General features: G+C 36.8%; 1 protein-coding gene across 4 annotated transcripts; it reads right to left on the reverse strand.

The window, feature by feature from the left end:
* Positions 1-495: 495 nt before the first annotated feature.
* ZNF146 (zinc finger protein 146) lies at positions 496-21125 on the reverse strand. Of its 4 annotated transcripts, none has more exons than XM_043437479.1 (3): positions 20993-21125; positions 12948-13185; positions 496-3523 (listed from the first exon to the last, which is right to left on the reverse strand). In XM_043437479.1, exon 3 carries the CDS (start codon positions 2748-2750, stop codon positions 1872-1874), a length of 879 nt encoding a protein of 292 aa, XP_043293414.1. In that variant the 5' UTR covers positions 2751-3523; positions 12948-13185; positions 20993-21125; the 3' UTR covers positions 496-1871. The 4 variants fall into 4 exon arrangements, with proteins under 4 accessions (XP_043293414.1, XP_043293411.1, XP_043293412.1 ...); XM_043437476.1 differs by lacking the exon at positions 20993-21125 and adding an exon at positions 20818-20982; XM_043437477.1 differs by lacking the exon at positions 20993-21125 and adding an exon at positions 20432-20684.
* Positions 21126-21153: the final 28 nt, after the last annotated feature.

Raw genomic sequence — 21153 nt, forward strand, 5'->3', positions numbered from 1 at the left:
GTAAAAGAAAGCAGTAACTCAATGGGGAGAATCCCTTCACAATGTCTACCAAATCATCATGTTGTATGCTTCAAATATCTTACAATTTTGTCAGTTATACCTCAGAAGAGCTGGAGAAAACAACAACAAAAAAGCTGGAGAAAACAAAAAAAGGTGTGTTTGTTAAAGTAGGGGAAGAATGAAATAATCTGCAGATTAAGACTGAGATCCAAGTGTTGACTTTTAACTCAAATTGTGGATGTTCTGGGATGCTGAATGGTTTTCTCTTTTTAAAAATCAAATAATCAAAAACTTTCCTGTTAACGCATATGCTGTTCCCACAGAAATGTACAAGACAGTAAAATGGTCATTCCAAAGCCAGTTTATCTGAAAAAGACAAATTATATGAAGTCTATGTTTATCTTTATTTAACTAAATGTTCTTAAAACTTCCTAAGCTCAAATGATATGTCACAAAATAGTGTCAGAAACATGAAGATATAAATAAATTAAAACATTTGGATTATACTGTCAGTTTTAATTTTAATAAAATAGATAATTTCCTACTACATAGAGAGCAAGTCCATCCATTCATTCATAAAACTTTAGAAATATCTCCTATAAAAAGTTTAGTAGTTGATTGGGAATGAATCCATTAGAACATGATTTCTATAGGTACAGTGTTCCCATCCTCACCCCCATTCTTACTAATTTTGAGAAAATTTAAAAATACAGGAAAGTACAAAAAATAAGACAAGATATCCATATACCACAATCCAGAATTAACCAGTATTTCAATATATTTTCTGCAGTCTTTTTTAAGAGAAATTGATGTTTATATATAAAACTGAAGTCCCCCTCTAACAACCCCTCCCCCACACGCATTCCCTTCCCTTCTCCACTCTTCACAGGCAACCACTATCAAGAGTTTGGTCTGTATCCTTCCAACCCATTTCAAAAACACTTAAAAAACATACATACATATATGTATCCATTACCAATATATAGCACTGAAATCCTGTGAGGAAGTTTTAATTCAAATTTACAAAAATGTCATCATATTATCTGTCAATCTGCAACTTTATCTGTCCCCCTCAACATGACTTTTGAGATCTTTCTAATACATATAGATCTCATTTATTACACTTTACAGATATACAGTATTCCATTCTAAGTATTTCCCATTTTGTTCCTGATGGGCATTTAAGTTGTTTCCAATTAATGAGTACTACAAATCATGCTACAGTAAATAGTCTGGTACATAATTTCCTGAGCATACAAACTCAGAGTAGAATTGCTAGATATTTTTCAATTTGCCATAAGGAATGTTTCCCATTCCCAAGGTCATAACCATTTTACTATATAGCTTTTTCATACTTCTGCTTTTAGCCCAATCCCCTTACCTTTGTGTATAGTTCATGTTCTATTCTCTCCCCCCTCCCCCACCTTAGAGAACAAATTACCTCCAAAGCACTTTTTAAAATAGTCCCATTAGCTTCTCAGCTCCTGATGCCTTTTCTATATTAAAAATTCTAATAAATGCATAGGCTTTTCCAGAATCTCTTCTGTTCTGCTAAATCAATACCATAGAAGTCTCTTTCTTTCTAATACTTATAGTTGTTGTTTTTTTTTTTTATTACACTGGTGAAGATCTCCAGATTCATGCAGATGGCAATCATAAAGTTTTCAGCATTACCTTTGCAGTATGTTTTTTATTGGATACAGGATTTTAATCATACAAATGTCCTTCTCTTCAAGATGAATTCTCTGGTGTCCGTTAAGTTTTTAGCTTTTGCTTCCCTCATTTGTGATGCCTTCCTTCAGAATGATTATTTCTGATGTGTTATAAGGTGTGAATTCCTGATGAACACCTTTCATGATATCCACAGGGTTTTAATGGGTATGAATTTTCTGGTGTCTAATGTGGTGTGACTTCTGGCTGAAAGCTTTCCCACATTCACTACACTGATAAGGCTTCTTACCTGTGTGTATTCTCAAATGTAGAGCAAGGGTTGAGAACTGAGAGAAAGCTTTCCCACACTCATTACAACCATAGGGTTTCTCACCTGTATGGCTTCTCACATGTACAGTAAGAGATGAACTTTGAGAGAAGGCTTTTCCACATACATTGCATTCATAAGGCTTATCACCTGAATGAATTCTCACATGTACAATAAGTGATGTTCGCTGAGAGAAGGCTTTTCCACATTCATTACATTCATAAGGTTTCTCTCCAGTGTGAATATTTTGATGTTTTATGAGGTACTTCTTCTGACCAAAAGCTGTTCCACATTCATTACACTTGAAGGGTTTCTCTCCGATATGAATTTTCTCATGCTCAGTAAGGTTTGATTTGCCACTGAAGGTTTTCCCACACTCCTTACATATAAAGGGCTTCTCTCCTGTGTGAGTTCTCTGGTGTCTGATGAGGTTTGACTTCTGAATGAAAGCTTTCCCACAGTCCTTACACTCAAAAGGTTTTTCTCCAGTGTGAATTTTCTGATGGGTAAGAAGGTTTTCCTTCTGGCTGAAGGATTTCCCACATTCATTACATTCAAAAAGCTTCTCTCCAGTATGGGTGTTCTGATGTTTAATGACATACTGCTTTTGGCTGAATGCTTTTCCACATTCATTACATTCAAAAGGTTTCTCTCTATTATGAAAATGCTCATGCTCAGTAAGAGTTGATTTGTGGCTGAAGATTTTCCCACATACCTTACAGGCAAAGGGGTTTTCCCCCCTACAAATTTTCTGCTGACTGGGGTGTGACATCTGAATGGAAGCTTTCCCACATTCACAAGGTTTCTTTCCTGTATGAATTTTCTGACAAATGAAAATTTACTTTTAGCTGAAGGTATTTCCACATTTCTTACATGTGCTGGACTTCTCTGTTATGACCTTTCAAATGTAGAGTAAGAGATAAGGTTCAAGAGAAAACTTTATCATAATCAGTATATTTAGAGCTTTCTCTCCAACTCTAAATTTTCTAAAATGTTCAGTGAAGATTTATAACCTTCACTGACTTCTCTCCAGTATGAATTTTCTTCTGCTCAATGAGATGTTATCTAGCTAAAGGCTTTTCAATATTCTTTAGAAGCACAGGATTTCTCTCCAGCCTGACTTCAACATTGAATGAGGTGCAACATACGAATGAAAGTTTTCCAAAATTCAGTAAATTCATAGGTTTTCTCTCCAGTATGAATGCTCTGATATCATGTGGGGTTCAAATTTTTAGTGAAGGCATTTCCACACTGATTTTATACCCTTTTACAAAAAGGGTTATTACTACAAGGAGTAAGCTGTGGCAGATTTCCACACTATTTAAATTGACGATTCTTTCTTACAAAACTAAGTCTAAACTGTGTTTCAAACTCTAGGTTGAAAAAGTTGTTGCCTTAAAAGATAGTCTGATATCAGAGGAAGCACCTTTCCAATTTTCTTAGTCACTGCTTTTTTTCTCAGTCTGTACTTTATTGAAGCTGGATGCAACTTGTCTCCCAAGTCTTGTTGCCAATCTATCTGTTCATCATCTTCTCAAGCTTCTTCTAAATAAAATGGAGTACAAAGAATCATCATTTAAAGGAGTCAATGTATAATGCGCTTAGAACTGTGGCTGGCACATGGTAAGCACCCATAAATGTTAGCTTTATGTTACCATTATTTATGAATTTTTCCATTAGTAATGAAATTTCAGATTGTGCTTTGAGGGATGAACTAGCTCAAAGTATGAAAGAATCCTCATGATCAGTGTCTTCAACTAAATTCTGAGATGGAAACCCTTGAATAGGACTCCTGGTTGAAAATTAAACATTCACATATGTATAAACAGCTCAGAAAACTCTTGAAAAATAACCTAATTTCATAATCCAGCAAATTGAAAATACCAAAAAATGAGGGATTAACAAATAGGATAAAAAGATAACCACATAAAATTGAGAAAGTCTACCAGGGATTCTGAAAAAGGGAACAGAAAAGCCAACTGCTTCCTTCTAAAATTCCACTCAAAGGACAAGAAAGAACATCAAGGACAGGCAACATCAATACACACAGGTATTAACATTTTTTTTTTCAATAACATAAAGTACATGGGAGATTTTCAACAGACAGAAGAGCTAAAGAAGTTCAAATAACGTAAAGGCACTGCAGAAGAGGACACTGATGTCAAGCAAGCAAACCTGTGCCACAAAATATCATAAAGACTCAGGAAATGAAGAGAAATTTTAAGTGCCTCAAAAGAAGGAATGATATTCGCTGAAAAAATAAAAATTGTTTAAGTTGCAGCTGGCCCCTTACTGTCAGTCATGAGGACAAAGGACCACTCCTTTCACAAAATCAAAGTTATTCTTTGCAGGAATTTAATCACAGAAGCCCCAGTCTCAGGGACACTCAACAAATGAAATGACAGGTGCTATATTGAAAGCAATGGGATGTATATGTAATATGGTGAGACCCCAGCTCCATTCTGTAGTCGATGCCAAAAGTGTTGGAAACTTTGAGCAGGATATGAAAAGACCCTTTTCTGGACAAACTAAAAGGCCAGTGAAAAACTTAAATAGGATGCCTCCCATCTAAGATGATACTTATTTGTGGTCGTTTTTTTCTGGTGAAACAAAGGACCTGGCCACATCTGACCATGAGAGTATGACTGTATAACTCAGAAGGAGACCCCAAAGTCCATGAGGCATTCTATGCTCTACTCTTTATCCACTGAAGCCTACCAGTTGACTAGAAGCACCCAGGCACAAAAGAGCTTACCTTTTAGTGAATCACTCTTAAACATGACTGTGTAGCCAATACTCCACACACAGTAGAGGAACCCCACTAACATGAAAGATCAACACTGAAAGAAAGAAACTCTAAGGAAATAAAGGTAAGGCACAGCAAACAACAAAACCCTGAAACCAATCACAGACAGTTACGAGAAGAAATTTTATCAGTGAAACAATAACAGGATTCTGGAAGCAAGAAACAGAAAAAGGTCCCTTAAAAAGTAAGACTGGGGACAATGGGGTGGGGTGAGAGGTAAGGTAATGGAAATTGTATTACCATTCACCAGTAACAGGGTTTCCATAGTGCAGAAGGATTGCACTACTTCACTCTAGCAAACTCAGGCGTGGCCAGGTCACTTGTTTGATCAATGACATATAAGCATTGGTGACAACTGTCATTTCCTGATAGAAGTTGTAAGAAGACACATTGGAGGATAAACCAAAGTGATAAAATAGCTGAGTAAAAGAAGTTCCAGAAAATGAAAGGGGGAAACTGGTTTAGAGGAAATAGTCAAAGAACAAAAAAATGCCCTCTCCTGTAAGTCATGACTCTCCAGACGTCTTAAAAGGTGCACTTGGTACCCTGCACAATGAAGAATGAAAGATGAATACCTAGACACATTACTGGGACATTTCAAAACAGCAAGGAGGCGAAAAATGTTTTCAAAAGAAAGAACATGCATCATTCAAAGAAAAGAGAATAAAATTTCCCAATAGAAAGACAGGAAGCTAGAAGACAGAATTCTGACTGAAAAAAGTTTAAGCTTAAAAAAAAAAAAAAATTTAAGCTTAGACTATCAATCTAATGAGACAGTCAAGTACAAGCATTTTTCAGATATGCAAATGCCCAAAAGACACCTTTTCTCCCAGGAGGCTATTAGAAGATGTGTTCCACCAAAATTAGTAAGTACACAGAGATGGTAACAGATATAGAATCCAAAAATGAGGGGATGTACAGAGGGGGAAAAATGAAATAATTTCTATGTTAATGGTGATGAAAAGCTACAAGGTAAGAGAGGACTATCAGGTCAGAGTACAGCCTGGTCTACACTGAAGTAAGAGGACAAGAATTCTAGACTTATTGTCTCCAAAGGGAAAAATGGAGATTTCCCAATGCATGTAACAATGTGGAAACTAGTACTGAGAGAGCTTTGAACTGTTCTGGAGAAAGTCCAAGGAAATCTGTGCTTAAGTATAGGAAAATTAAGCAAACAAAAAGTATAGTGAGTATCAAATCCATGAAAAGCAAAAACTATACATTTAAAGAAATATTAATTTTATACATATACATGTATAGTTCTGTTGTACACAAGAGGATGACAGTTGTCTCAAAGGAAAGCACCTGGGCAAACAAATTAAGTTGTGAGCTAATTAGCCACTTTACTCATGAAGCACCATTTTTTACTTTACTTCATGCTGCACCATTAATTTGCTTTAAACTAATAAATGCCTTACAAGCTATGGTTATTAAGACTTGGGCATTGTTTGGCAGGAACTTTGTTCAGACAAAAAAGTAAGAGAATCACCTCAAGGAAAATAACTGATTGTATATGCTGCCAATGACAGAATTCAAGTTTTCGAACAAAAGTAAAAATTAGGATTTTGGAAAACGTGTTTCCTCCACCATGTGATTGAAACTTCCAAAGACTTTTCTAATGAGACTGGTAATGTTAACAAAATATGACATTTTGATATTGTGTGAGTTATGTCAACATTTGTGTGTTCAGTCGTGTCTGACTCTTTGCAACCCCATGGACTGTAGCCCACCAGACTCCTCTGTCCATGGAATCTTCCAGGCGAGCATATGGGAGCAAGTTGCCATTTCCTTCTCCAGAGGATCTTCCCAAACCAGGGATTGAACAGGTGTTCTCTTGTGTCTCCTGCATTGGCAAACAGGTTCTTTACCAACTGAGCCACTCAGGAAGGCCCCCATGTCAACACCTGAAAGAGCTGCAGTTCAACTGGCCAGTGCATGATGGGTTTCCCTGGTAGCTCAGAGGGTAAAGAATCTTCCTGCAATGTGGGAGACCTGAGTTCAGTCCCCAGGTTGGGATGATCCCCTGGAGGAAGGTATGGCAGCCCATTCCAGTATTCTTGCCTGGAGAATCCCCATGGACGGAGGAGCCGGGTGGGCTACAGTCCATGGGATCACAAAGAGTCAGACACAACTGAGCAACTAAGCACACAATGCATGATGTTACAAAATCATGCATGGGTCAGAAATCCATTCAAAGTTTAAGATAAATGGATATTGTGTAAGAGAACAGAAAAATCTGATATAATTTCAAATTTCACATTGTGGCTAATCTTGAAAAATTACCACTTATAAAGTGTTAGTATAGTACCAACGAATATTCACAATTATCTGAAAAGGCTATTAAAACACTGCTCCACAAACATGCAAAACAATGCCACTCTTCTCACTAAACTTTTATTTTGGAAAATAGTTACTTAAGAATTATAATTTAAGACAGGATTGACTAAAAGAAATAAAAAAAAAAAAAGAATTATAATTTAAGTTTATATGTAATGAGATTATTATTTGAGTTTTTTAAAAAAATTAATAAATGTTTTCAAAAGTTTCTCAGTTTTACATTAAATAAACATCATAAAAGTCCACATAATAAACCTCCTTTGGAGGCCCTCAAGTTTTAGGACTGACTATAAATGTTACTGCTCATGGGTAATGGGTTACATTCTGAAGAAAATGTGGTAATGGTGATGATTACACAACTTTGTGAATATACTACAAAACACTGAATTGTACATCCCCAAAAGGGTAGATTTTATGTTATCTGAATTACATCTCAATAAAGCTGTCTTTTTAATTACAAAAAAAAAAATGTGAAGAGTTCCTAAGACCAAAAAGTTTGAGAATTGATGCTCAAAACACATCTCATTATTCATTCAACAAATACCTTCTTCTACCTTCTTTCTGTGAGTCTGGAACAGTTCTAAGCTCCAAGGATAAAAAGCATTGAACAAAACTGACAAAACTTTCTGCACCTATCAAGTTTACATTCTAGTGGACAGAAAAAAAAATAAAAGAGAAGGTTTGTTAACAAGTTTTAACTGCTATGGGAAAAAACCAGGGAATGGATAAAGAGTTTCAGTTTCAGACAGAACAGCTTCTGAGAAGGTTAAGTTCAAGACATGAAGGAAGAAAGAGAGTGATCCTTATAGATAACGTGGAGGAAGAGCATTCTAAGTAATGGTTAAGTTCAGAGGCCCTGAGAAAAAACCTACCAAGCGTGTTAGGTATGCAATCATGAGTCACAATTAGGCATATTATGTTCCTTATGTCCCTTGGTTTAACCCAACCCCATCCTATATCTTAGGCTTTTTATAATGTATGGAACCTCCTAGAAGCAGCTCCAGTAAGAGGCTCCTAAAGACTTCTCCAATCTTGTCCTGTACTTCTAAACATCTTTCCCTTAACTTCCATCACAATCACGCTTCACTTTTCTTAAAATAAGTGTTTCATATGAAGTATTTTTAAACCCAAATTTCTGCATAGCTAAGTCAATATACTAACTATAATCTGAGATGCTGGATTGCAGTAATGGCTGTCTGTACTCTTTTTTTCTTTGGATGGCTGACAGTTAAGTATTTTTTTAAATACAGGGGGCAAAATCAAGGGGGAAATAAATCTTTACCATTTAAAGATTAAAAAGACAATAACCAGATCCAACATTTAAACCTTGACTGGATTCTGGCATTAAAGACAAAAAATGCTATACAAGGTATTTTGGAGGCAACTGGGGAAATCTAAATATTATTACATAATATTAATCATCTAAGATATGCGGAAACAGTGGAAGACTTTATTTTTGGGGGCTCCAAAATCACTGCAGATGGTGACTGGAGCCATGAAGTTAAAAGATGCTTACTCCTTGGAAGGAAAGTTATGACCAACCTAGACAGCATATTAAAAAGCAGAGACATTACTTTGTCAACAAAGGTCCGTCTAATCAAGGGTACAGTTTTTCCAGTGGTCATGTATTAATGTGAGAGTTGGACTATAAAGAAGACTGAGCACTGAAGAACTGATGCTTTTGAACTGTGGTGATGGAGAAGACTCTTGAGAGTCCCTTGCACTGCAAGGAGATCCAACCAGTCCATCCTAAAGGAGATCAGCCATGGGTGTTCATTGGTAGGACTGACGTTGAAGTTGAAACTCCAATACTTTGGCCACCTGATGCGAAGAACTGACTCATTTGAAAAGACCCTGATGCTGGGAAAGATTGAAGGTGGGAGAAAGGGACGACTGAGGATGAGACGGTTGGATGGTATCACAATGGACATGGGTTTGGGTAAACTCCAGGAGTCGGTGATGGGCAGGGAGGCCTGGTGTGCTGCAGTTCATAGGGTCATAAAGAGACGGACATGACTGAACGACTGAGCTGAACTGATGAAGGTATGATAATAGTATTTTTGTTATGTGGGCCCCCCCACATAACATTATTTTTAGAAAATGCATACTTCATTATTTAGTAGTTAAATGTCATGCTATTTCAATGCACACAATATTCATGTACTAGGAAACAGATGTATCAAACATGGCAAAATACGTATTATTGAGTTTATGTGGTGGGTATACAGTAGATCAATGTACTGTTCTTTCAATGTTTTTACTGTTTGAAGATGTTAAGAACAGGTCTAAAAAAATCCTTATACAAAAAATCAGATTATTTAACAAGTTACTGCATGTGTAATCAAAATTTCAGACAGAAAAAATAAAATATTGGCCTTCCTTTCAACAGGTAGATTCCACATGATAGATTCCACACATAAAAGTAAAACACATGTAAGATGTTTACTGAGGACTTTGGAATTTCTGTGCAAAATGTGAAGTAGAATGGACAATAAGATGGGAGATCAATAAAAGAGGAATTAAGTAACGAGTTTAAATAAGCTCAAAGGCCAAGATTCAAATAATTTTATAGAAAGAAGAAAATATGTTCACATTATACTCACAGGGTTAATATGTCCTCTCCTAATTAAACTGTATCTTTTAAAAGGTTTGACTATGTCACAAGGACCATGAGAAAGGAAATAATCCAGACCTAATTTGATGTGACATCTGGACCTGAAATAATGAGCTAAAATCTCTGTCTAACACAATGAAAATGAAGTCAATTGGATAGTTGTTTACCCTGTAAATAGGTAAAATTATGGTGGGCAAGACAGAAAGGCTAGAGGTGCAAAAATAAAGATTGATATTTATAGAAAGCTTGGGACTTCCCTGGTGGCTCAGATGGTAAAGTGTCTGCCCTACAACGTGGAAGACCCGGGTTCAATCCCCAGGTTGGGAAGATCCCCTGGAGAAGGAAATGGCAACCCACTCCAGTACTCTTGCATGGAAAATCCCATGGATGGAGAAGCCTGGTAGGCTACAGTCCATGGGGTCGCAAAGAGTTGACACAACTGAGCGACTTCACTTTACTTCTAACTTCAGAATGAATGAGTCATTTCTGAGAATTAATTTATAAACAGAAAGAGGAAAGGCAGAATGCAGAGTTCCAGAAGACATGTCCAATAAGAAGGTAGAAGGAGGAGAAAAAAGCAAAAGATGGGGAAATACTTTGACAGATAAAGCAACAAAAGCACCAATAAAGCTGAAACTGGAAAGTACTCCTAGAAGGATGACTCAAACATAAGTAGATCCTTTGCTCTAAAATGGTAAAATAAAGACATGTTGGCATTTCCCTGATGATCCACTGGTTAGGACTCCTCCCTGTAGCTGCCAAGTGCCCAGGTTCAATCCCTGGCTGGGGAGCTAAGGTCCCACAAGCCTCACAGTACAGCCAAAAAAACCAAAAAGACATCTCTGCTCACTTTCTGTCTGAGAATGAGAAAGAAAAAGAGAAAAAGGGAAAACTGCATTGCTGGTAAAAGTAGGAAACAGCTATAATTCTAATGTCCTACTAGGAAGAATATGTGTAGGCAGCTGTCACTGCTGTTTTTAGGAAGAGCTCTTATGCACAACACTCTCCAAAAACAAAAGGCACAGTCTCAGGGGGTCACATCACCACCTCCTAGTTTCTAACAACAGAATCTAGGAATGCAGGCTGGATGCAGAAGACTTGGACACAATGGCATCTCTGAGTGGTAAGAGAAGTAGAACTGAGCAAGGAAATGCAGACACCACCACTGATTAAAGCAGTTTGTTAGTACAGCAGAACGTAAGTCTTCTCAACTTTCTAGGTTCCCTAAATTCCTGACTTTCCAGCTCCCTAGATTCCTGACTGCCTACCTGAATATGCACTTAGATGATGAATCAGTAGACAGGACACAATTAACAAGTCCATAAGAAAATCCCTGATCGGTCTCTCAAAATTCCTGAAGTCTTCTTGTCTCATCCTTATCTAGTTAAGTCATCAGTGACTTCTTTCTCTCATATCCAACATAAAATCAGTCAATCCTTCAACTATTCCTTTAAAGCATCTTAAAAATCTGACCACTTGTCACTAAGTACAACTATTACCTAGATCACTGCAGTAGTGATCACTCCCATTAATCTCCTAGCCTTGGCCCCCTATACCGTATTTTCTTTATAGCAGCTCAAATTTAATTCTGATCTTTTCACTCCTCACCTCAAAAACCTTTGATGGCCTTTCAAATCACTCAGAATAAAGGCCAAAGTCTATGATTTGGCCTGTTACCTAACCAAACCCTTTGTCACTCTGCTCAAGTCCACTGCCCTCATCATTATTTCTTTAAGAGGAAGCACAAGCCTCAGGGTTTTTAAGACTTTTTGTTCCTTTTGGCTGAATGCTCTTCCACCAAATACTGCATACTGCACTCTCATACTCTTAAATGTTACTCTCTTAATGAGACCTTTCCCTGACCAACTTATTTAAAATTATAACCCCCAACTGGCTCTCACTATGCCAGTTTTCCTTGCTTTATTCTTCTTCACAGGACTCACCACCATCTGATAGAATACACTGTTTACCTATTTACTCATAGTCTGTCTTCCCCAATTAGAATGTAGGCCTCAAGAGGGAGGAATTTTTGACTGCTTGGATCATAACATTTCCCTAGTACCTGAAATGGTGCTAAATACAAATCATGCAGGAAATACTTATTGAATATATCAATATACCATGTTGGTAGACATGTAAGTTGGTTTACTTCTTCTGAGAACAATGTGCCTATTTCTATCAAATCTATAAATAAACTTAACTTTGACCTAGCATTTCTACTTAAGAGTAAATTAGGATGTAACTGTATCTGCACATCTCTGCAAAGCAATATAAACAAGTATATTCACTTGCATCTTCACTCACACAAGTCTGGAAACAACCTAAATGTCCATCAGAGACAGGTTAAACAAATTAAGTGTTGATGGAGAAAAGAAGAAAACTATGTACACAATAGAATACATACCACCATTTAAATGAAAAGACTGAGTGCTTATATATATTTGTATTTGCACCACAGATACATTAATATATGCTTGTTTATTCACAGACTGCCTCAAGAAGAATCCATGTGAAACTCTTAAGTGACTGCAGCTTTGAAAAAGAACTACAGGACCGAGGGTCAGATGTTTTCACTGATGTTCAAAATTTTTTTACAAATTCATGTATTATATAAAAAAATAAATACAGACTCAGCCATCCATTCATCTATACACACACACATAGCAAAAAAGCAGAACTGATTGCTACAGCAAAAACTTCTGAAAAGAGGTACATGGGGGCAGAAGGGAAGGAGGCAGGAGTTTACTGATGCATAATGGGGGAACTGGATAAGACAACAGGAAGTGTGATTACAGATGTAAAATATGATGCTGAAGCATTTAACAACTGAAAAAATGAGAGAAATTGGTAAGTAATAAAAAGGAACCTAAATATCAGATAATATGTAAACCTAAGATATTAAAAGACAACACACAAGGAAAGGAGCATACACACACCAAGAGATATGAGACTGAGGGTATCATGGAAGACAGAACAATCACAGAGAGGCAGAGGGAATGAAGTGTGAAGTGCTGACATGCAGAATAAAAATAAGGGCACCTACTCTTCTAGAACCTGATTAAAGGCACAGACTACTGAAAGAAAAAATGATGACTGGAAATGTCCTTCAGGTTTCTAAAGACTTACTCTAAGATTAGGGTTGGTGAGAAAGCTTTTCAGAGGTGGCAGTGCTGACTGAACAACTGTGATGTGCCCGACTGTGATGCACTCACCTGAACAAACTTCCTTTCCACTTCTTTCTCCACCATCCAGAGTTCGTCTTCGTGCTTCAACAGAGGATCACATCCAGCCTGATCAGTCCACAACCTGCTACTGGGGAAATGACACAGCACTAGAATGTTAATGCTGGAGCCAAAGTTCTCTCCTAGAACTTGGCTGAGCCCTGGGGCCTCCCGAACCTTCTGAAGGATGAGGACGGTGCAATCTCCAGGAATGCACAAGGAAGTGACCCTGTGAAAAAGAATAAAGTAATAACTTTTTGCCTTAAGAGATTAAAGCACATACAACTATATGAGCACAGGTACTATCTGGATCCAGAATTTCAAAGCCATATACTCATTAAACCATTTAAGGCTCCACACACCCAAAAATGGAGGAAGAGAGGGGGAATTTATTTTGAGAATTTGACTTACATAGGAAAAGTTGTTCACATCTTACATTGACTGGCTGCTACTGTTCTCTAGCACCACACTCCTATGTAGGTTCCTAAGTATGATTTTAACTGTGACCCTTACTCTTGGATGAAATTTAATATTCATTATCTAGAACAACATATGCCTATCACACTAAGTCACATGGATAAAGTTGTTCTTGACAGTATTTAGGAACAAAAACTGAAAAAGTGTTCCTGGATTCCTAATATTTGATTGCAATATACTCTAAATGAAACTATATATAAAAAATGTCCTGTAAATATGTTACCCACACATTCAAAACAAACAAAAAAAGTTACGAACATTATTGGGACAATAGACAAAATTTGAATATAGATTTGAATTAATAGTATTGATAGTATGTTTTCTGATTTTGATTACTGTACTATGATGATGTATAAGAATATCCTTAAAAAAAAGAATATCCTTGTTCTTAGAAAATTTATGCTGAAGTATTTACAGATAAAGGGAGCAGTATACAACTTAGTCTCAAATAGTGCAAAAAAAACTACACGTCTGGAGAATTAGAGAAGGAAAAATAAGGCAATTTAAAAAGTAAATGGTGAATTTGGGTGAAGTGTATATGGGACTTCTCTGTACATTGCACTCTTCTCTAGAAAGGGTACATGCAGCTTTTCTATAAAGTTGAAATTATTTTAAAAAAAAAAGCAAAATCCTAAAAAATACAAGTTACTACTTATACACTCTATCTACTATGCATGGTGAAAAAGCAGTCACCAACCTGTACTGGGGTACAGCAGATGGAAGGCTCAGAGACTGACTTAAATAGTAATGTACACAGAGATAAACATGAGAGTGTGGGTTGCCTAGGAACAACCTGCAGGAAGAAGATCAAGTTTGATCTCCTGGACATTCAGAGTGTCAGGTTTCTAAGGAACATGCAGGCAAATACATCCATTAGGCAACTGCATACATAAACGAGGAGCTCAGAACAGCCTAGAATGGAAATGGGAATCTGTCAGCTGTCAGACTGTAACTGCTGCTGAAGACAGGTGGAATGTGTGAATGGTCAAGAGCATTGAATCCTAGGAACACCAATGGTCAGGAAGACAAGGAAACATTTCACAGGAGTCAGGTGACTGCTTAGTTTCAATCTTTTAAGTACTCTTCCTTAAAACCATACAAAATATCAAGAAAAGTGGATTAATGGTTAGAGGGGAGTAAGGGGCAAGCAGTTAATCCATACATCTGTAGTGAAAGTAGTAGTGAGAATTTATTTTAACTCTAAATTATATCTAAGTGTGGTCCCAAAACCTAAAATAGCAGATGTGGTACAGGAAGCACAATAGTGTGTGACAGTGTAGCAAGAAAGACTAAGATAATGGTGAGAGTTCCTTAAGATAGCAGACCTCAGAAATAACCAGGAAAGATTCGTTCTCAGAATGAGGAATTCACCCTGAGTAAGAACTGTGGTAATCAACAAGACTCATGACAAAAAAAGAAAAACCCAGCCCAAACTCCATGTTATCTCTACCAAAGGAAAACCCACACAGGGGGCCTAAAGAGGAAGTTGCAAAAAAGCCTAGGAAGAACTGGGAATGCTAAGGGAGATTCTAAGGACTTAGCGAGTTCAGAAATCCACAGCTAATATTTCCTTACAGAATAAGTCTTACTCTAAGACAGAATCAATGAGAGTAAAACCTATATTAAACCAAAAGAGACTGCAGGGGTAGCAGAGCAGAGCAGACTTAAAAAGCACTTGGGAGTGGGGTGACCCCAGATTCAGAAACCTCTGAAAGTAAATGCATCATCCTGGAAGGCAACTACTATGAAGATTTATGGGAAACAGAAAGAGAAAGATAGAGGTCGGCCTCAACCAAGTTAGGGTCAACTAGCCAAAGAAGGTGCAGAAGCCTTCTGCTTTTCAACACTAGAAGAGGCAGGAGAGCTTTGAAGCACAGAATGCTGCTATGTTTCCCTTTTTTGTACTTGTCTAGGAAAATCTACCTCCTACAAACATGGCAAATACTTTGTGGTCTATACAAGGATGCTTTAAGAAAAACAGTGGCAATGAACAGCAAAATTTTCCAACAATTAAACTCACCTGAAAATTACAAAAATGTAACAAAATTATTTTTTGAAAAAGACAAAAACTTTAAGCAAACAAAAGCTATGAAAAGAACACAAAAGATAAATGGAGAAAGTGAGTTAAAAAATGGTCACCCAAAAGGAGGAAATGGAAAAACAGAATATGAATGGGTATCTTATTTTTGTTCCATTTGATGTTTTAAAGACTGCAGTTATCAGAGTTTAGAGAGATTTTTATTTCCTTGATTAATGTGATCTTTCCTGGTTGTTGTATATGAGGCATTGCAGTGGTCTCAGTTTTAAACTTTTTATTTCTACTCACACCCCCAGAGACCCAGGCAGGAAGGGTAATATTTACACATAATAGGTCATCATAATCTACATCTGACCACAAAAGCCAACATCTCATCTAATGCAAAAACATTGAAGGCATTTCTATTAAATTCTAAATAAAGATAAGGATGCCCAATGTCTCATTTTTAAATGTAATTATAAACAATAATAAGTTAAGCAGGGAATAAAATTAACTTATAGAAAGCAACAAGCTTTACATATACCACAACAAAGACTCCATTCGGAACAGCAATATAATAGATAAAGGACCTAAAAATAAACTTAGTAAAAAAGTCTCTAAAATCTATATGAAGAAAATTTTAAAACACTCTAAAAGACCCAAAAGGAAACTAGCATATATACAACATACAACATGTACACAGACAGGAATATTCAACACTATAGTCCCTTTCCCTAAAATTATTTTACAAAATTTAATGCAATATCAATTAGCTTTTTCCTAGTTTACATAGGAAACTAGGTTTCCTGTGTAAAGTTCTAAAGTTCACATAGAAAAATAAACAAGAATAGTTAAGAAACTGAAAAAGATAAGCAATAAGAGACCAACTATACTAGATATTAAAACAAAATCATAAAGCTCACACACTAAGAAGATAAATATGGGTACATGAATACACACTGGAAGATGGATGAGAATATAAAGTCCAGAAACAGACCAAATACATGAGAATTTAGTATATGATCAAAGTAAAGAATCTTAAAATAGGAGAGTTAAGGTCTTTTAATATTAATAAATGGTGTTGGAAGTACTGGGTAGCCTACTGGAAAAAAATATAAACCTGATGCATACCTAAATATCATATGCTAGGATATGAAAACCCATAAAAATTATAACCTTGTAAGGATTGGAAAGTAAAGGTGAAACCTGGAGTGATAAAGGCTTTCTATGACCATAAATGAAAAGACCAATTAACTAACATATCATTTTAACTAACTGATAAATCTAACATAAAAACAAAAACTTCCTGATTCCACATGAGTTTTAAAAAGAAACAACCACTGAACAATATTAAAACACAAATTTAAAACGTGAAAAAATCCTGCAACTCATCTCACATAGGGCTAACCTTTCTAATGTAATTTAACAGTTCCTAGAAGAAAGAGGCACTCTATAGTAAAACGAGGAAAAGGATAAGGACAGTTCCCAGATAAGTACATGTGGCCTTTAAAAGTACTCAATCGCATCCATAACAGAGATGTAAATTAAACCTACATTGAGATATCAATTTCCACTCATACTTTTGGCAAAAAAATAAAACATTCAACACTACACTCTGATGGTAAGGTTCTAGGAAGAGAAGTGTTCTTGTAGATAGCTGAAAAGAAATTACAGTTCTTAGCCCTATATGCAATTCCACTTGCAGCAATCTACTTTAGAGATAATCAAGGGGCTTCCCAGGTGGTGCTAGTGGTCAAGAATCCTCCTGCCAACGCAGGAGAACCTTCCATAAGTACAAAATGACACAGATGAAAAATTACACATTACTGCAATTAATTAGTAACAGCAAAAGATTAGGATCAACCCAAACATCCAACAGCAGAATCAACTATAGTACACACACACAAGGCAGTTAAAAATCATATATATGATTAAGAAAGGATATCTCCAGGACATATTGTGAAGTGACAAAAAAGAGGAATGTACAGAGTGCATCTTTTACATAAGGATGGGGGACAGGAGAGAAGAAATATACACGAATGGCCTAACAAATACAAAATCTACTTGAAAGATAAACAACAACAAAAAAAAGAAACTACATTTAATTGGGACAGAGAAGAATGTGATGGAGAGGAGAGCAGAATGAGATCTCTCTATGAGATATAGTTTTTGTTGAAATGCACTATCGACTTTTTTATATAATCAAATTCACTTCTTAAAAAGCAGTCCCTAAACTGGAAACAAACTGAAACACGTGAACTCAACTGTGCATTAACTTGGTAATTAACGTAATTCCTCAAAACAAGGATTTATTTCAAATGACTTTAAAACAGAAAAAAATCAAAAAAATAAAAAATTAAAAAATAAAGCAGAGAACTTTGACTCTACATCTTTGGTGTACTCGGTGGAAGGGCAAAAAGAGCTACAAAGAAAATTTTCACAGGATATACAGTATGTTTATGGTTACTACACTACCAACATTGTTATTTTGAAACTATTTTCAGTTATTTTGAAACTGCAGAATAAAGCAAATAAGCCCACACTTGTATTAACCTGTTCCAAATTTTTTTTACCATAAAATACAATTAGGAGCTAAGTACTGAGGTAAAAATCCTGAAACATTTAAACTGAATTAGAAATACTAATATGAACTCATGATTTTTAAAAATGGGTTTATTCATTCTGTCTATGAAACGGCCTTGAAACAATGTTACCTCTGCAGCAAAGAGAGCATCTAGCACCCAGATCTTGGTTTCAAATACCATTTTCCAGTAGAAGGAACCAGAGCTCCTTGGAGAAATGGCCAATTCCAAGTCTAGGAGGGAAGGTATAAGGTGGGTCTGGAGTGGAAAAGCTTTCAAAGTTAAATGGTGGCAAGTTAAAATGAGACAGGAGTTAGCAAGAAGGAAGTTCCACTGAATAAAACTGTGATAATATGACTATCAGAAAAAGAAAACTAGCTACAGTTATAAGAGTATAACTTTAAAATGATGATTAAAGAAGAAAAAGCCAGGATAAATTTGATACAATTTGAGGTAGCAACCAAATAAATGTAAAAGTAATGAAAAAACTAGAAAATCATCACTTTGCAAACCTGAAGCAATTACTGCTGATTCAGCTAAAAGATTATTTATTGATGTTAAAACCATTCATTAAATGATCAAGGAATGAGCAAATTATGAAACCATGAAGATTACATTTTGGTCATAAAGGAGAAAATACAATCACTAGTGGTGGGTCAATATTTCTCTCCTGATGTTATTATGCAATTTGAAGATCACTTCTGATGTAGTCTGACCCAAAATAAGTCACAATTAGGATCTGTAAAAAATATCAGAAGCGCTGAATTAACCATGAGAAAATAACCATCATGGAAATCAAAGAACAAAATCTCATAAAGGAGGCAATGATGAGTTGCTAAAGATGAGTGTAACCTGAACAAAGAATTCTAACTTCCTCATTCCAGTTATAAAAAGAAATGTCAAAAAAAAAAAAAAAGCTTAAACAGAGAAATTTAAAAAGAGCATCTGCATATCTGAATCTTTCAGAAATTTTTACCAGAAACAGTAAGAATAACTGTACTATTTGAGGAATTTTTTCTCCCTTTCTGTATTTTTTAATTGTTATTTTATATTGGAGTACAGTTGGATTATCAGTGACATGTTAAAGGTGAACAGCAAAGAGATTCAGTTATACCCATAGAGCTAGCTATTCTTTTTCAAATTTAATCTCCTACTGATGGGCATGAATTGTTCCTAATCTTTTCCTATGGGCATGAATTGTTCCTAATCTTTTCCTATGTGAAACACTGTACCTGCATCAGTTCATGTAAATTCAGGTACATCTGCAGAATGAATTTCCGTCTGTAAAATAACTAGGTCAAAAGAAAAGTAGTTATTATACATACTGCTGAATTGCCCTGCATAGGCCTGCTTCCTGCTAATGCCAATACTATTTTAATTTCTGAGGATTTAAAATGTTCTGCCATCAGGGGAATTCCCTGGTGGTCCAGAAGTTAGGACTCAGAGCATTCACTGCCCAGGGTGTGGGTTCAATCCATACCCTAGTTGGGGAACTAACATCCTGAAAACTGAGCAGTGTGGCCAAAAAAAAAAAAAAAAGTAAAATGTTATTGTTGGGTTCCCACTTCCCCACACCCCAACTGCTTTTCTTTTTGAGTTTTACTGGCTATTCTAACTTGTCTATTTTTCCATATGAAGTCCAGAATCAGCTTAATTTAGGTCGCCCCCGCCAGAAAAATGTGTGGATACTTTTATTGGGATAACATGAAAAACACTGTTTATTTTTGTTCCTATCTTAACATTACGCCCTTCAGCAGTAATTTAAAGTTCTTTTCCGGTAGTTTTGCACATTTCTTAAGCTTATTCCTCAATTTTTAAAAAACCATTGTTGTAAATAATGGTTTTTCTCTATCACACCTTCTAACTGGCAGTTGTTTGTCTATTTGAAGGCTACTGATTTGTAGTTATTGATTTGGTACCCAATTATTTAAAATACGAAAAGGATAACTGGAGGAGATCCTTAGAAAAAGTACCTTTGTTACTTCACAAAATCCATAACCTGGGAAAACGCATTTAGCAGTCAGGATACCTAACTAGTCCGGATTCATGGATAAACATTCCAGGAATTAGTTTTTTCAAAAAAACGAGGATAACAGTGCCGAATCTAGAACCTCAAACCCTTGACTCCCCAGTTCTCGGCTTCTGCGCAATAGGACACTGCTTCTAAAAACGTAACGCTGATATTTACTTAAGACTTAACAGCAGTCCTATTAAAGTACCCCAAAGATCAGGACATTGGAGACCATTTGAAGCAGGCTCCCCCTAACAAAAATATCCTTTGAAATATTCTTACCTGTTTAAAACACACACACACACACACACACCCCACAGTGATTTGCCTTCTACCCAATTAAAAGGAAACGCACTTTTATACCGAAGCCCATTTTAAAATTATATACCACTTAGCTTTTATAGCCCTTCAATCTTCAAGTAAATAAGATGTTCCAGACAGATGGCACCGTTAATCATCAGCACTTTCGACAAGGGAAGTGCCGCTCGGATGTTATTCTCTCAGTGCTGGTCTCCTACATCTCTCTCTTAGAAGCAGCCATACAATCCCGTACCCACAGTTTCTCCCTCAACTAATTCAAACATCCGGTCAAATTTGCGGTCAAACTCAGGGTCACACATCGCTCGAACGCTCCCCAGAGGCCCCCACCCCCACCCTACTTGTAGGCCAGAAGCTCTTAAACCCACTCCACACTCTCACACCGCACCCCAGTAGATCCGGAATCCTTCCCTTCAACCTCCCCGACCCCATCGGCCCAAGACGCCCACATCCCACCTCCTATTTTCGCGCCACGTGGACCCAGGGGCCGGACTGACCCGCGGACAAAGACCAAAATGTCCACTCGGTGCGCTGCGCCTGCGCACTCCGAGGGCGAGAGAGCACTCCCAGAAGTCTTCGCGACGCCGCCCGCACGGTCACGGTGGCCGAGCCCAGGCTGGTATCTGATTACCTTCTGTCAACAGCAACGGCGCTTTCCCGGCCTTAGACTACATTTCCCTTAAGGCTTTGCTGGTTGACATTCAATGTCTCTCCGTCTCTTTCCCCCTGCCAACTTGGCGACCTCCTCCTGTGATTATGAGGCTCTCAGAGTGAGTGATCCTGACTTGGGGG

This window comes from Cervus canadensis, chromosome 18 (genome assembly GCF_019320065.1).
Source record: "Cervus canadensis isolate Bull #8, Minnesota chromosome 18, ASM1932006v1, whole genome shotgun sequence".
In the NCBI taxonomy this organism is placed as follows: domain Eukaryota; kingdom Metazoa; phylum Chordata; class Mammalia; order Artiodactyla; family Cervidae; genus Cervus; species Cervus canadensis.